At 29.4% G+C, this 16,065-nt stretch overlaps 4 protein-coding genes across 8 annotated transcripts; 2 read left to right on the plus strand and 2 right to left on the minus strand.

Annotated features, from left to right (window-relative positions):
* Positions 1-28: 28 nt before the first annotated feature.
* Positions 29-3,672, plus strand: LOC145941585 (cytochrome P450 4g15-like). Its single transcript, XM_083047742.1, has 8 exons — positions 29-775; positions 903-1,116; positions 1,267-1,563; positions 1,658-2,090; positions 2,296-2,364; positions 2,709-2,877; positions 3,002-3,176; positions 3,337-3,672. Exons 1-8 carry the CDS (start codon positions 646-648, stop codon positions 3,521-3,523), a joined length of 1,674 nt encoding a protein of 557 aa, XP_082903868.1. The 5' UTR covers positions 29-645; the 3' UTR covers positions 3,524-3,672.
* A 786-nt stretch (positions 3,673-4,458) lies between these two features.
* LOC145941583 (cytochrome P450 4g15-like) lies at positions 4,459-8,755 on the plus strand. Its single transcript, XM_083047739.1, has 8 exons — positions 4,459-4,929; positions 5,057-5,270; positions 5,421-5,717; positions 5,812-6,244; positions 6,457-6,525; positions 7,698-7,866; positions 7,996-8,170; positions 8,353-8,755. The coding sequence occupies exons 1-8, from the start codon at positions 4,800-4,802 to the stop codon at positions 8,576-8,578; spliced, it is 1,713 nt and encodes a 570-aa protein (XP_082903865.1). The 5' UTR covers positions 4,459-4,799; the 3' UTR covers positions 8,579-8,755.
* On the minus strand, positions 6,866-7,729 carry LOC145941590 (cytochrome c-like). Its single transcript, XM_083047747.1, has 2 exons — positions 7,375-7,729; positions 6,866-7,174 (listed from the first exon to the last, which is right to left on the minus strand). The coding sequence occupies exons 1-2, from the start codon at positions 7,514-7,516 to the stop codon at positions 6,990-6,992; spliced, it is 327 nt and encodes a 108-aa protein (XP_082903873.1). The 5' UTR covers positions 7,517-7,729; the 3' UTR covers positions 6,866-6,989.
* Positions 8,756-8,893: 138 nt separating the features above from the next.
* Positions 8,894-15,689, minus strand: LOC145941582 (monocarboxylate transporter 9). Of its 5 annotated transcripts, XR_014426185.1 has the most exons (12): positions 15,517-15,687; positions 13,848-14,038; positions 12,842-13,051; positions 12,445-12,571; positions 11,362-11,576; positions 11,183-11,273; positions 10,848-11,119; positions 10,464-10,735; positions 10,008-10,306; positions 9,667-9,861; positions 9,356-9,585; positions 8,894-9,031 (listed from the first exon to the last, which is right to left on the minus strand). XR_014426185.1 is itself a non-coding variant. In XM_083047738.1 (11 exons), the coding sequence occupies exons 3-11, from the start codon at positions 13,031-13,033 to the stop codon at positions 9,413-9,415; spliced, it is 1,824 nt and encodes a 607-aa protein (XP_082903864.1). In that variant the 5' UTR covers positions 13,034-13,051; positions 13,848-14,038; positions 15,517-15,689; the 3' UTR covers positions 9,204-9,412. The 5 variants fall into 5 exon arrangements, 4 of the variants coding, with proteins under 4 accessions (XP_082903864.1, XP_082903863.1, XP_082903860.1 ...); XM_083047738.1 differs by lacking the exon at positions 8,894-9,031 and having other exon boundaries at positions 9,204-9,585; positions 10,464-10,723; positions 15,517-15,689; XM_083047734.1 differs by lacking the exon at positions 8,894-9,031 and having other exon boundaries at positions 9,206-9,585.
* Between the last annotated feature and the right edge of the window lie 376 nt (positions 15,690-16,065).

The raw sequence follows: 16,065 nt of genomic DNA on the forward strand, positions 1-16,065 counted from the left end.
TTGCAATTCTGACAATATCTATCGCCATTTGAACGACATTCTTGTGTTATGGCGCCATACTTGTGGTAAATTAATGTATTTTTATATACATATATTAAGGATGCAAGATATTAGCATACGAAACCAACAACATATTTTCTGAGCTAACTCAGAGAAGGCCGCAGGTCCCCTTCGCCCCATGCCCCCCTCAGAGGACCAAGGTTAGAACTCTTCTTATAGCACTACTTACATATATTTAGGATGCAAGATATCAGCATACGAAACCAACTACATATTTTCTGAGCTAACTCAGAGAAGAGAGTTAGATAGACAAGTGTCTGCCTAAGTCGCAGTAGTACTAGCGAAACTGTCCTCATGTGTCATTCTTGGACAGCACTATTATAAACACTATTATCACTGATTGTTTCAAACAAATTAGACTATTTATAAATTAGATCAAAATATTGTACAAACTGTGAAAATCTTGACGCTTTCATATTTGGCGCTAAAAAAGACAATATTTTTTATTAAAATGCTGTTAAATTTCTTATAACTTTTTAAAGTGAGCATATTACTTATAACGTTATACGAAAAGCTTGAAAAATAACAGACCGCCGTTATCGTGAAACAGTTTATCGCAACACAGTAAAATAATTTGTCACCGCGATGGATGCGACAATATTGTATTTATCTAATATAGCTTATTGTCTGCTGGCCATACTTATCGTAACGCTAATTACATTGTATTATTACATCGAGTGTTCTAGAGCAGTTTGTCTCGTGAAAAAACTACCAGGTATGTATTCTACAAAAATAAATTTCTTAATTTGATAAGTAATAAATATTTTCTTGTTAATCAATAAAAATTTTTAGGTGATTTATTTTCTCTAATATTGATTTAACATTAAGCTCCTTTTCTTCAGGTCCACCACATATACCTATATTAGGTCACGCACTAATAACTTTTAGACTATCTCCAGAAATCACAGTATCCAAAGCTATGAAATATCTTGATACATATGGATTAGTAGGTGGCGGATATATTGGAACAAGAGTAGTAATCTTTCTGGCAGATCCACAGGATATTGAAATAATTTTGAGTAACCCTGCACACATCGACAAATCCGTGGAATACGAGTAAAAAATCAAATAATCAACAAATCTACATATTATATGTTTTTATATAATATTGATATAGTTATATAAGTTTTACTGGGTTACTTCATGTATTATTACATTAAGTAAAAAAAAGATGTCGACATCAAATCTCTTTTCTCCTTATTATAGATTTTTTCAACCATGGCTTGGAGATGGTTTGCTCATCACAACTGGCGATAAGTGGCGCAGACATAGAAAAATAATAGCGCCCACATTTCACACGAGTATTTTGAAGACGTTTGTACCTTTGTTTTATGAGAATAGCATGGATCTCGTGAAACGGCTTCACGATGAAGTTGGAAAAGAGTTCGACTGTCACGATTATCTATCAGGTGTAACGGTTGACATTTTAACGGAAACTGCAATGGGACTTAGAAGAGAGAAGAGGCAAAATACTGGATACGATTATGCCGTAGCAGTGATGAAGTAGGTATTGATTTTCGTCTTAAAATTATAATACTATATTTTTATTATATTTATAACAAAAAAACTCAATATAATAATAATTCAAATGTTGCAGAATGAGCGATATCGTACATCGAAGGCATTATAATTTTTCGTTACGTTCTGATATAATTTTTAAACTTACAAAATTTGCGAAAAAGCAAAAGAAATTGCTCAATATTATTCACACATTGACAGATCGTGTTATTGAAGAGAAATCTAAAGATATCGAAGAGAGACATATAAAAAATCAACAGCAAAAGAAAGTGCAAAACAGTAAACCTATGAAAAGTTTGAACGCGACCAAAAATGATGGAAATAATAAAAATAATGTTACTAATTACACCAAACTGCATTATGTAAGAGATGACCTCGATGACATCGATGAAAACGACGTAAGTGAAAAGAAACGACTCGCCTTCTTAGATATGATGTTGGATTTAAAAAAAAATGGTGGACAAATGACTGACGAGGAGATTCGAGAAGAAGTAAATACTATCATGTTTGAGGTATGTACTGTATTTTAATGTAAAATAGTAAACTCTATTATATAATTAATCTTCTAATAGATATATTAATATTTATAATTGAACTTTCTCTTTCACTATCTTTCTTTATTGAAAAAGTTCATGTATACGCTACTGTACACGAGTTAATTTGATTTATTGTTTGAAAATTAATTATTTATCTTATATATGTATATTTGTATTATAGGGTCATGATACCACGGCAGCTGGCTCGAGTTTTGCATTATGCCTCTTAGGAAATCATCAGGATATTCAGGTAAATTTATTAACAATTTAATATTTTTACTGGAAAAAGATGCCGTGTAAATTAGGACCTATTTTATGTTTTCCACCTATTTCTGTAGTATGACAAAAAGCACACATTTTTATAAACAGTTTTTTACCGTTAATTGCATCACCCATTTTTTTATAGATCATTAATTTATTAATTAAACTAGAATCTGTTTAAATTAAAATTATATTTTAACCATACCTTAATCATTGCAGTTTGTGTGACATTCGCTTTCTATCGTTCTTGTTAGAAAAATCGATGCTATCTGGTTTTGATATTAATCGGAAGTCGGTTTTTTTCTTTTCAATTTGATGATCTTCACTGTGCAGACTGGCGTGCATGAAGAATTAGACGCAATTTTCGGCGACAGCGACAGGCAATGCACTTTTCAAGACATTTTGGAAATGAAATATCTCGAAAGAGTTATTTTGGAAACTCTGAGACTTTTCCCACCGGTACCTGCGATTGCCAGAAAATTAACCGAAGATGTAAAGATAAGTAAGCATGTCTGATTAAATACAACAATAATATGGAAAGTTATAAATTTCTTTATCATTTATTGTAAAAATTAGTTTGTGTAGAGTTTGAAAGACTAAAATAGTTCATCTTTTTCTTACAACAGTTACAGGTGATTATATTCTTCCAAAAACTGCCACGGTAGTGATAGGACAATTCGGAGTGCATCGTTCGGAGAAATATTATCCAAATCCAACAGTTTTTAATCCGGATAATTTCCTACCGGAAAAAATGCAACAAAGACATTACTACGCCTTCATTCCTTTTAGTGCTGGACCAAGGTATTTAATAGATAAACAAAAGTGTCCAACACTGAAAGTTACATATTTAAATTAATTTTTTTAAATAATTTTTTATACTATATTATGTGCATTTTGCAAAAATATTTTTTTATGAAAATAGCACAACACGTTATATTTGACAATAAAAAATGTTGTTAAGGTCCTGCGTGGGGCGGAAATACGCTATGCTAAAATTGAAAGTCCTGTTATCGACGATACTGAGGAATTATCGTGTCATTTCTGATGTGTCAGACAAAGATTTCGTTTTACGGGCCGACATTATTTTAAAAAGACACGATGGATTTAAAATCAAGATTGAGCCACGCAAGTCAGGATCTTTGATATAATTCAGAAAAACAGAGAATTTAATACTCGCGCAAACGTGAGCCATATAAATTTAAGAATTTTATTTTATGTATACATTATACGTTTGGGGAGCAAATATTCTTTTCAAAGAATAGTAACTAGATATAATATTTTCTCACACCAATATTTTGATGTAGTGTTACATTTAAAAATCAATATATTTGTTATATATAAAATAAATATTATAAAGGTATCTCAAAACATCAGATGTCTACATATTATGTATATCATTTACCTTAGAATAAGTTTGCATACGCGCATGCATGATAAAAGAAAAATCGAATATTTAAATCGAATATTGCCACTTCTGTTTCAAATACATCCTGTAAACATTTTCGCGTTTATTGATGCATTTCCGCATTTCCGCTTGAAAGAGTTTACAAGTTTGACGGACCGCGCTAATTCTTTCAAAGTTGATAAAATCGGATATTGGCACGCTCGATTAGACTTTCAAATCAAAGCTCATTGCTGAATGATAATTTAAAACAGCAAAATGATTTTCTCTTAAAAATCGTCGCACGGTTTTTGTAACGTAAAAACACGTATTAGTATAAATCGATTTCTTATTCGATAACGAATGGACGAGACATATGACCTATGAAAATTTGTATTGTCGTATTGTCTTGACGTCAATTCAGATGACGAAATGATAATTGAAGTTATATATATGTAAGTGTTGCAATTCGCCCAAATCATTACAGAATCATCATAAAAAGCCATAACCGATCTATTGCAATTCTGACAATATCTTTCGCCATTATGACGCCATTCTTGTGTTATGGCGTCATACTTGTGGTAAATTAATGTATTTTTATATACATATATTAAGGATGTAAGATATGTATTAGCATACGAAACCAACTACATATTTTCTGAGCTAACTCAGGAAAGAGAGTTAGAAAGACAATTGTCTGCCTAAGTCGCAGTAGTAATAGCGAAACTGTCATCGTGTGTTATTCTTGGACAGCACTATTATAAACACTATTATCACTGATTGTTTCGAACAAATTAGACTATTTATAAATTAAATCAAAATATTGTACAAACTGTGAAAATCTTTGACGCTTTCATGTTTGGCAGTAAAAAATAGAACATTTTTTATTAAATATTTTTTCTTAAAGTGCTGTTAAATTTCTTATAACTTTTTAAAGTGAGCATATTACTTATTATAACGTTATACGAAAAGCTTGAAAAATAACATACCGCCGTTATCGTGAAACAGTTTATCGCGACACAATAAAATAATTTGTCACCGCGATGGATGCGACAATATTGTATTTATCTAATATAGCTTATTGTCTGCTGGCCATACTTATCGTTACGCTAATTACATTGTATTATTACGTCGAGTGTTCTAGAGCAGTTTGCCTTGTGAAAAAGCTACCATGTAAGTATTCAACAAAAATTAATTTCTTAATTTGATGAGTAATAAATATTTTCTTGTTATAACATAAGAATCGATTTTCATGTAACATACTTTAACATTGATTTAACATTAAGCTCCTTTTCTTCAGGTCCACCACATACACCTATATTAGGTCACGCACTAATAACTTTTAGACTATCTCCAGAAATCACAGTATCCAAAGCTATGGAATATCTCGATACATATGGATTAGTGCTAGGCGGATATATTGGAACAAGAGTAGTAATCTTTCTAGCAGATCCACAGGATATTGAAATAATTTTGAGTAACCCTGCACACATCGACAAATCCGTGGAATACGAGTAAAAAATTAAATAATCAAAAATCTACATATTATATTGTTTTTATATCAAATTAATATAGCTATATAAGTTTTACTGGATTACTTCATGTGTTATTACATTAAATAAAAGAAAGATGTCGACATCAAATCTCTTTTCTCCTTATTATAGATTTTTTCAACCATGGCTTGGAGATGGTTTGCTCATCACAACTGGCGATAAGTGGCGCAGACATAGAAAAATAATAGCGCCCACATTTCACACGAGTATTTTGAAGACGTTTGTACCTCTGTTTTATGAGAATAGCATGGATCTCGTGAAACGGCTTCACGATGAAGTTGGAAATGAGTTTGACTGTCACGATTATCTATCAGGTGTAACGGTTGACATTTTAACGGAAACTGCAATGGGAGTCAAAAGAGAAAAGAGGCAAAACACTGGATACGATTATGCCGTAGCCGTGATGAAGTAGTATTGTTTTTTTGTCTTAAAATTATAATACTATATTTTTATTATATTTATAACGAAAAAACTCAATATAATAATAATTCAAATGTTGCAGAATGAGCGATATCGTACATCGAAGGCATTATAATTTTTCGTTACGTTCTGATATAATTTTTAAACTTACAAAGTTTGCGAAGAAGCAAGAGAAATTGCTCAATATTATTCACACATTGACAGATCGTGTTATTGAAGAGAAATCTAAAGATATCGAAGAGAGACATATAAAAAATCAACAGCAAAAGGAAGTGCAAAACAGTAAACCTATGGAAAGTTTGAACGCGACCAAAAATGATGGAAATGATAAAAATAATGCCACTAAGTACACCAAACTGCATTATGTAAGAGATGACCTCGATGACATCGATGAAAATGACGTAAGTGAAAAGAAACGACTCGCCTTCTTAGATATGATGTTGGATTTAAAAAAAAATGGTGGACAAATGACTGACGAGGAGATTCGAGAAGAAGTAAATACTATCATGTTTGAGGTATGTACTGTATTTTAATATAAAATAGTAAACTCTATCATATAATTAATCTTCTAATAGATATATTAATTTTTATAATTGAACTTTCTCTTTCACAATCTTTCTTTATTGAAAAAGTTCATGTATACGCTATTGTACACGAGTTAAGTTAATTTGATTTATTGTTTGAAAAAATTAATTATTTATCTTATATATGTATATTCGTATTATAGGGTCATGATACCACGGCAGCTGGCTCGAGTTTTGCCTTATGCGTCTTAGGAAATCATCAGGATATTCAGGTAAATTTACTAACAATTTAATATTTTTACTGGAAAATAATTTTTGAATTTTATTCAATTTCTATATTCAATTATTTTTATATTTATTTCACAAAACAACAGTTTATAAAACATAACTTTGTATTATATTCCTTATATGCATAATGTGACTTCTTTTTTCGAAAGAAAATTCTGAGATATAACTAATAATTTTCTACATACATAAATTTTAAAAAGAACCTGCATATAATGTTTAATATCTAATATAAGTATTAAAAATAAAATATATATTGTCAATAATTTAGAAATTATTTTTATATTAACATTATACGAAAATATATGTAAAAGAGTTGCTATATAGTATTTTAATATTTTTATAATATATATTTGTTTCTTATTTTATATGATAATACTAGTATTTTTATGCTAATTGCTTGTTGCGTTTTTATCGAATAATGACAGCGTACTATTTTATCAAGATTTGGTTATTTCAAAGTAGTTAGAAAAGCGATTATATCACTTCGATCTTCGACCTTTTTAATAGTGTGGAATGCCTTATCTGTTTTTGGAACAAACTTTTGGGGAAATTCAAAATAATCATGTAAAGTCTTCTCATTCCATACAACGGCTTTTTCCTTCATGGTTTCTGAAAATTTAAATCCTGGAATAGCTGAAAAATAATTAAAGTGCATAATTACTCATTACTAAGTTACTTACTTAAATAAGTATCGTTAACATTGCATATTCATATACATATACGAAAATATTAATATTTTATAAATATTTACATAATGCTATATATAATTGAATTTATTTTTAATTAAATTAATAAATTGTGTGTATAGGCTTACGAGACATTTATACACATACTTCCACAAGTTCTGCCTATGATGCCATGTAAATTAGGACCTTTTTTATGTTTTTCACCTATTTCTGTAGTATGACAAGAAGCACATATTTTTATAAACAGTTTTTTACCGTTAATTGCGTCGCCCATTTTTTTATAGATCATTAATTTATTAATTAAACTAGAATCTGTTTAAATTAAAATTATATTTTAACCGTACCTTAGTAATTGCAGGTTTTGTGTGACATTCGCTTCTATCGTTCTTGTTAGAATCGATGCTATCTGGTTTCGATATTAATCGGAAGTCGGTTTCTCTCTTTTCAATTTGATGATCTTCACTGTGCAGACTCGCGTGCATGAAGAATTAGATGCAATTTTCGGCGACAGCGACAGGCAATGCACTTTTCAAGACACTTTGGAAATGAAATATCTCGAAAGAGTTATTTTGGAAACTCTGAGACTTTTCCCACCGGTACCTGCGATTGCCAGAAAATTAAACGAAGATGTAAAGATAAGTAAGCATGTCTGATTAAATACAACAATAATATTGAGAGTTGTAAATTTCTTTATAATTTATTATTATAGAAATTGATTTAATTGTATAATTTGAAAGACCAAAATAGTTAATTCTTTTTATACAACAGTTACAGGTGATTATATTCTTCCTAAAACTGCCACAGTATTGATACCACAATTCGCAGTGCATCGTTCGGAGAAATATTATCCAAATCCAACAGTTTTTAATCCGGATAATTTCCTACCGGAAAAAATGCAACAGAGACATTACTATGCCTTCATTCCTTTCAGTGCTGGACCAAGGTATTTAATAGATAGACAAAAATTGTTCGACACCGAAAATTATATATTTAAATTTATTTCTTTATAATTTCATCGTATTATGATTATTACGTGTATATTTAATAATTAAAATATTTAAAAATATTTTATCATAAAAGCAGCACGACACATTGTTACATTTGACAATTTAAAATTTTATATAGGTCTTGTGTGGGACGGAAATACGCTATGTTAAAATTGAAAGTCCTGCTATCGACGATATTGAGGAATTATCGTGTCATTTCTGATGTGGCAGACAAAGATTTTATATTACGAGGCGACATTATTCTGAAAAGGCACGACGGATTCAAAATCAAGGTCGAGCCACGCAAGCCTGTATCTCGTAATCCAGAAGAACAATCGGAATTTAACATTCCCTTATTTGCGTAAGCCAAACAAAACACATTATTCTATACTTTGTTATAACAATTTTAAAACAGTACATTTGTATATATCTATATAAGTGTACATTTTATCGCTTTGCTAATTATATGCGCTACTTTTATAATTTAGTTATAAACATGACGTGAAACATATTTTACCTTTATGCGTTATTTTTTCAATATATATTTCTATTAATCATAAAACTATTTACAATAAGAAAAGTTGAACTGTTTAATACAATTTTACAAGTAATAAAGTACTATATAAAACATTCTTGTTTGATTCTTTTTTAACAATAATAATATATTTATTTTTTGTATGATATAATCTTTTCACAAGAAAGAGTTTTTAGAATATTTCTCGTATGAATTAATGTTTTATAAAAAAAAGTCTATTTTATAATAAAGAAACAGAATTTATAAAAAATCTGCGACATTTATGTGCGGGTTTGTGTATATTCTGTAAATAAAACATATTACACAAATGTAATATTTATTTTGAAATTATATAATTATTATTTTAAATATTATACATACAAGTTAGTGTTCTAAACACAAAAAATTTAGATCTAATTTATATTTAAAAATATTTAAAATTTTTATATACAAAAAGATTAAATATTATAAAATATCAATTTTTCTCTTATTTATAGAAAAATCTATATTGATGTACATATATTAAAGATAAAGAGTAATAAAGCTAAATAATAAAGCTAACAATATTATAGAATAAACAAGCAGGACAATATAATTTAATTAGTGATTGGTTTTCATTCTCACTCACACATCCGTTGATTGAGTTGCTCGTCAAAAATTTTTAATAACACCTGACACATATCCTTTATTCTTTCCTGGACAAAGGCTTCGTAATGATTTCCTGTGTGCGTTGCTTTCGTTGTTTTCTAAGATCCACGAAGATAAACTGTAGAGCCCAAGGTATAATAAACGCACCATTTAACACTAGTAGAGAGACTTGATACATATCGTAGCTATCAGTCCAATCCTTAATAAGTCCTACGACAACATATAATAATACATGCATAATATTATAGGTATATGCATATTGACAATGATATTACCCTTTTTTCTTCTTACCTACGATAGCGCCGAAGACTATAGTAACTAAACCACTAATAATTCCAAAGATACCGTAAGCCGAGGCAAACTTTTCTATGCTGAGGTCTTCGATGATGACTAGAGGCTGTGGAACCAACAGCCACGAGCGCGCGAGACCAATTAACGCTGTCATAATTAACGCACCCATAAACGTATGCTCGTACAATAAAAAACCTAGAAATCGTAATTTTTTATGTAATTCTTTTATCTTAGAAACTGAAAATTTGCGCGTAAAAATATATTCATTATATTCACGGAAACTAATTTATTTTTATTATATAAAACTTATATATTTGTTAATCACGCAAAAAGATACTCACCTAGTCTTGCGAATTGCGTGACAATCATAGCTGCGAAGAACAGATATTTTGCCTTTACGTTCACTATCAATGTGAAAACTGCTAGTAAAACTTTTGATATCAGCTCAGCAATTCCACTAATCGTAATAGTTAACGCGCCTTCGCGTTTAGTGTATCCCACATCGGTCATTATTAATGGAAGAAAAGAGGAGAAGGCAAAGTCGGCGGTGCACACCAAACTGACGCCAAAACACAAGTTCAAGAAGCCGCAATCCTTTACCAGCGACATATCCAGAAGCTCCTTTAGAAATTTCTTGTACCTTAAACAAAATAAATCAGTTTTTTTGTATATACATTCTAACATTACCAAATTATATAATATGAAAAGATGAAATCTATTAGTCATACTAATTATAAAATCCTAAGACTATTGAATTTAATATAATGCCAATGAATAACTGTAAAAGGTATCCTTACTTTCTCTCCTCTTGTTTTTCCTCGATGTTTTCTTTCTCATTCTCTTTCTTTTCCTGAATTTCCTTATTTGTCTGATCCTCCGAGTTTCTCTTTTCCAAATATTGTTGACGCATATCACCCAATGCACCGACACTAGTCGCCAAATTGACCAAGCTGGATGCAGATAGGGCCGACATACGTCTCGCTAAACTTTCCCGCATAGATACTGATTTCGCCCTTTCGCGAATTTCACTCTCGATTCCCGAGATTGAAGCTACTCTCTGCGCAGAAGGCTGATTTACATGGTCAATGTATGCTCGAATTGAGAAAGATGCAATATTGTTTATCGAAAAGCTACAAATTAAGTGACGAAGGAATGTCAGTGGCCATTAAATTTTACGCTACCTTAAATGTTTCGATTAATAAGGGCACTTGTATGCTGTTCTCTTCGTTAAGACTCTGAAGACTGCTCCATTTAGTCTTCGAGGATATATGAGTAACATCGATGGTCGAACGACGTTGATTCGACAGTGCCAGTTCTTGAAACTTTTGTTCCTTCTCGCGCGCCTTTTCAGCGCGAACAATATCGAGCTTCTTGACGTGCCATTCCACGGGATGCATCAGTGCCATGCCGACGATACCATTAAGACTTATTGCGCCGATAATCGCTGCGGTACCTAATGCAAACGATGAAAAAATCACTAATTGCAATTTTCTAGAATTTTTCATTAGAGCCTTACCGCGAAAACCATATAGTGTCATCATCTTTTCGACTAATGTTGGATAAACGATTCCGCCCAACGCTATGATGACTTGCGCCGCGCTCATTACCTGAAGAATTAGAGAATTAGAGAAGAAAATTTTCTGGGGATTTAAAATTCTTAAATAAATTCAAGCACGAGTAGTGAGATTGTTTTACCTTTGTTCTCTTTTTCACGAAATACCCATTGAAAACTGTATTGCAGACCGTAATGATTAGACCCAATCCGAAACCTTGTATAAAGAAAAGAAAAGCCATTTCATATATGTTTCTAACAAACGCCAGCATGATGTCTGATATTGCGAAGACGAGCGCTCCTGCAATTCCGACCGGTCTTGTAGAATACCTTTTCAACAAGGTGTTGGTCAGCATGCCTGCAAGAAACATTTCACTCTGTAGAATTCATGTAGAAAAGGTAACAAAAAAACTTTATTTTATCAATAAAAATATAGTATTATGAGAACAAAATGTAATCTCTTAAAAATATTACAAATTTAACAATTTTTTTTTAAATTTAATTAAATACAAAATACTAGAAACTTTTTAAAATTTTAAATAATATGTATAATATTTATAATACATATTATAAATAATATATATAATATTTTATATATATTAATTATTAATAACAAAGATACATATAAAAATTAGTTTAAATTCATCCACTTAATTTGTCACTCACAAATCTCGATTAATTTATAACAATAGTATTATCTTTAAACTTATTTACAATTATTTTTTACAACTATTAACAAAGGAAATTTCCATTAATAGTAAGAGAGCAGTTCTTTACTCAAAGTAATCTTATCTAATAATTTATTTATAATTTATTTATAAAGCAAAAGCATGATCCGGCATGATAAAATAGCTGTGTCAAAGTAGAATATGATGTAATGCAATTACACTCAAATGTCTATAAATTTATAGCAGAAGCCAGCATAGCTTAATGCACTGGTATCGTTGTAAAAAAATAATAAGTCGTATCATTTCCGAGAATCGCTCCTTATCATAGCTCTTCGAGAATATCCTTATCATAGATATTAATACACAGATGCAAATGCAAATGTATTCTTCCAAGGAAGAAGTTAAGAAAAATAATATTGAACACAAATTTCTATTGCAAGTGTACTTTTTATACAAAATGTGTTTATTAAATTTATATATATCAGTGTTTTAATCGATAACTATAAATAATTTGTATATCCTTTTCAAGTTTAATTATTATAAACATCAGGCTCTTACTTGCAATAGAGAAGGTGATCATGAAGAGGGAATTGGAGAGACTTGATGCCAAACCCGCCTGTCCAGAAGCTTGAATGAAATCGCCAAAGAATATGCCAAATGACGGTGATGGGCCAATTGTGGTGATCTAAAATATAGTGATAATTATAAATTACGTATATATATATATATAGCATAATTTTTGAAATAGGCAAATTATTGCTCATCTGCAAATAAAATACTTTTTCAAAGTCTTTTCTAACGCAAAGATAAACGATTTTATATATATATTTTATCTTTGCGTTAGAAAAGACTTTGAAAAAGTATCTAAAGGCCATTTTTTATTTGCAGATGAGCAATAATTTGCCTATTTCAAAAATTATGCTAACAATAAGCATTATATCACTTTTATACTAACGAAAGTTAATATCATCGCCAAAGCAATCATCCATCCCCAGCCGCCGTCTGGTGCCAGATCTTCCAAAGTAATTTCATCTTCTTTTATCAGTTCTTCTAGTTTTATAATTGTGCTCTTCTTTTTTTTATTTTCGCTTGCGTTATTGATTGTATGTGCACTTGTCGGCGTGCTATTCGTTTTTGTAACTGTCATACTATGTTTTCTTTCAATCTTAAAATAATAAATTTAATGCAGGTACCTAGTAATTAATTGCCTAATGTAGTAGTAATTAATTTCCTAATTCATTCAAGTATATTTAAAAGTATTATGTTTTTTCTTTTCTTCTTAGGCAAGGATATAGAAAAGATGTAGAAGATATTTAATAAGAAGTAAATATAAAAACAAAATTATATTTTTACATAAATATATTATATTTTAATTATTATTATTAAAATCACAAGAAAATTTAAATGTAAGATAATGAGATTGATATCTTATACGGTCATAGTTTTGAATTTGTTCAGACTTATATAATAGTAATTAGTCTTCTATTTTTCTGTTGCAGAATAAGTGCCTTGTTGAAGAGCGAATAATTTTTAGTATATAAAGTTTGGTTTTTTTTAATAGTATAAATAAAAGCAATACAAAACAAATATAAATAAGCATTTATCGTAATTTCCGACATACAATAAGATATATAAACAGATGATAATTTAAATAAATCATCATGTATCGAACAGTTGGACCAAATTAGTATAAGAATCACTTCAAATTCGATTAATTCAAGCAGTTTTCAATCCATAATTGCATAATGTTTTAAATAATTAGACTTTAATATGTAATTGCAAAACAATCTCTTTTCAGAAAGACATTTTAATATAAAATTATTTATATCCTTCTTTGTTAGCATTCTCTATATGCAATAAGATATTAAATCTTTCTTTTTTGCGCAATGTCAAACTAATCAAATCAAACAATACTTCTATTTTTATTATACCTCGGTTAAAGATAAGATTTAAGTATTTACCTAACAGAATTTGTCACACGATAGATATATATATGGCAAATGTCAACGATTTCGATATACACTTCCACGATAATCGAAGGCAGTATCCGACTAACTGAAATATGCCAGAAACGATTTCGAAGACCCCCTTATCTACGCAAGATGCCATCATATTAAATACCCATTCTTAGGCCAGAGTGAAATATTACTACCTGTAATCACGAAAAAATTGCACAAGAGAGAAACTGAGAATGCAAACAAAAGTATTCTCTGCTGTGTAAAATGCGTCAATTAAATATAATATGAGCTATTGTATGTGGGAAATTATGAAAAACGTTCTTTTTGATATATTTAATTGATATAGTCAATAAATTAAAATGACCTGATATTAGGGTATTGTTTTAAATATGTTAATTAGTGTATGAATAAACGAAATACAAGTTTATAAAGATAATAAACACAGAATCTTCAAGCATTAAATAATTTTTAAAAATTTTTATAGTAAATTTTATTAAATTCTTTCATTTTTCAAATGCATAGCATCACTACAAAAATAAGATAATGTACAAGAATTTTATTGTAATAGAAATATAGTAAAACTGACGTATTACTTTTTCCTGTTTCTGGTCACTAACTAAAAGTTTAAAATAAATTTAAACTTATCAAAAATTAATAAATTAATAAATATTTAATTCTCTATATTAATTATTTTCTATATTAAAGAATCTCTATATCTAAATTAAGAATTAATAAATCTTTAATGAATGAGACTATCTCTCTCCCTCTTAATTTTTAATAAGAGAGAAAAATATAATTTTGATAATTTAAGTTTTTATTTAAATTTTTTCTTCAGTTATATAGTTTTAGGAGAACAATTTTAAGCGTTAAAAAATTTTTATATTGCACAAAAAATAAAAATTCATCGAGAAAAAACGGTGCAAACGTTAATGATGCACCTAAATATAAGAACATTGCTTTTTTATGAAATTTCTTTTATAAAATTATTCCTACAAATTTTGCACGACCCAATATATAAAGAATGTAAAAGAAGAAAGAGCAAATTAAGCATTTAAAAAGCATTTATTACTTCTCTTTATCAGCGAGTCATTTAGGTAATAAGCTTCTTAATAATGCTTCTCATTTTTTTATTATCTTTATTTTTTATTGTCAGCAGATAAAAACTTCATAGTATCTCCTTATTCTCTCTTATTTTGTTTCCACAACTTTTTAAAATGTATATTAATAAATATTGCAAAACGCTACAACGCGTATATACACCATTTAATATCAGTAGAGAAATTTAATACATGTCACGATTATTAGTTCAATTCTGAATAAATCTCTTGCGATAATATATTTTAGATATGTCAAACATAAAATATTATTTTTTAATTAAAGTTTTGTCGTATTATGTAAAAAAATGAAGACTATCGTAAACCGCTAATAATAGTAAAAATATCGTAAACTGAGACGACTTTTTTCTATACTGACATCTTCAACGATATGAAAGGCAGAAACCACAAGAATGTGCGACGCCGATTATCGTCGTTTTACGCACTTTTAAACTCATAAACTCGTATTATAAGAAACCTATATGAACCGTGATATTTTTATACATTATTTAAGAAACTGAAAATTTGCGTGATAGTTTATTTATTACATATTGAAGATTAAAATAAAATATACTCACCTATTCTTGCGAATTCCATGATGATCGTATGGTTACGAAGAATAAGTATTTTGCTTCTATATCCACTATTGATACAAAAACTGTAAATAAAACTTTTGATTTTACCTCAAAACTATTCCACTAATTGTGATAGTCAACGCGGCGTCAAGCTTAAAGACGTTGGCGCCAGAAGCTGCAAGTTTACAACAGAAGATGATAGCTTAATGCATTGTCGACAAGAGCAGAAAATCGCGTTTATCTCGAGAATTGCTTAATCTTTTTATCACAGATGTCAATAGAAATACAAAAAACAAAGGCAAACCTGTTCTCTCGAGAAAAATCTTGAGAAAAAGAATACAAATAACGTACATAAGCTTGTGCAAATGATTTTTTTATAAAATGTAGTATTTTATTTACATGATGGTTTTGATTAATAGCCAATAATTCAATGTAATAATATTTAAAAAAATTTTTTTATTATACAGAATTTAAACACTTATTGCTAAAGATAATTATATGTAGATGGAAAAAAGATTCAGACTTTATGTTAAACCTATTGTGATGCACTGT

The sequence above is a fragment of the Prenolepis imparis genome, unplaced genomic scaffold (assembly GCF_030444845.1).
Source record: "Prenolepis imparis isolate NDT839.2.m4 unplaced genomic scaffold, iyPreImpa1.0 SCAF_10, whole genome shotgun sequence".
Taxonomy (NCBI): domain Eukaryota; kingdom Metazoa; phylum Arthropoda; class Insecta; order Hymenoptera; family Formicidae; genus Prenolepis; species Prenolepis imparis.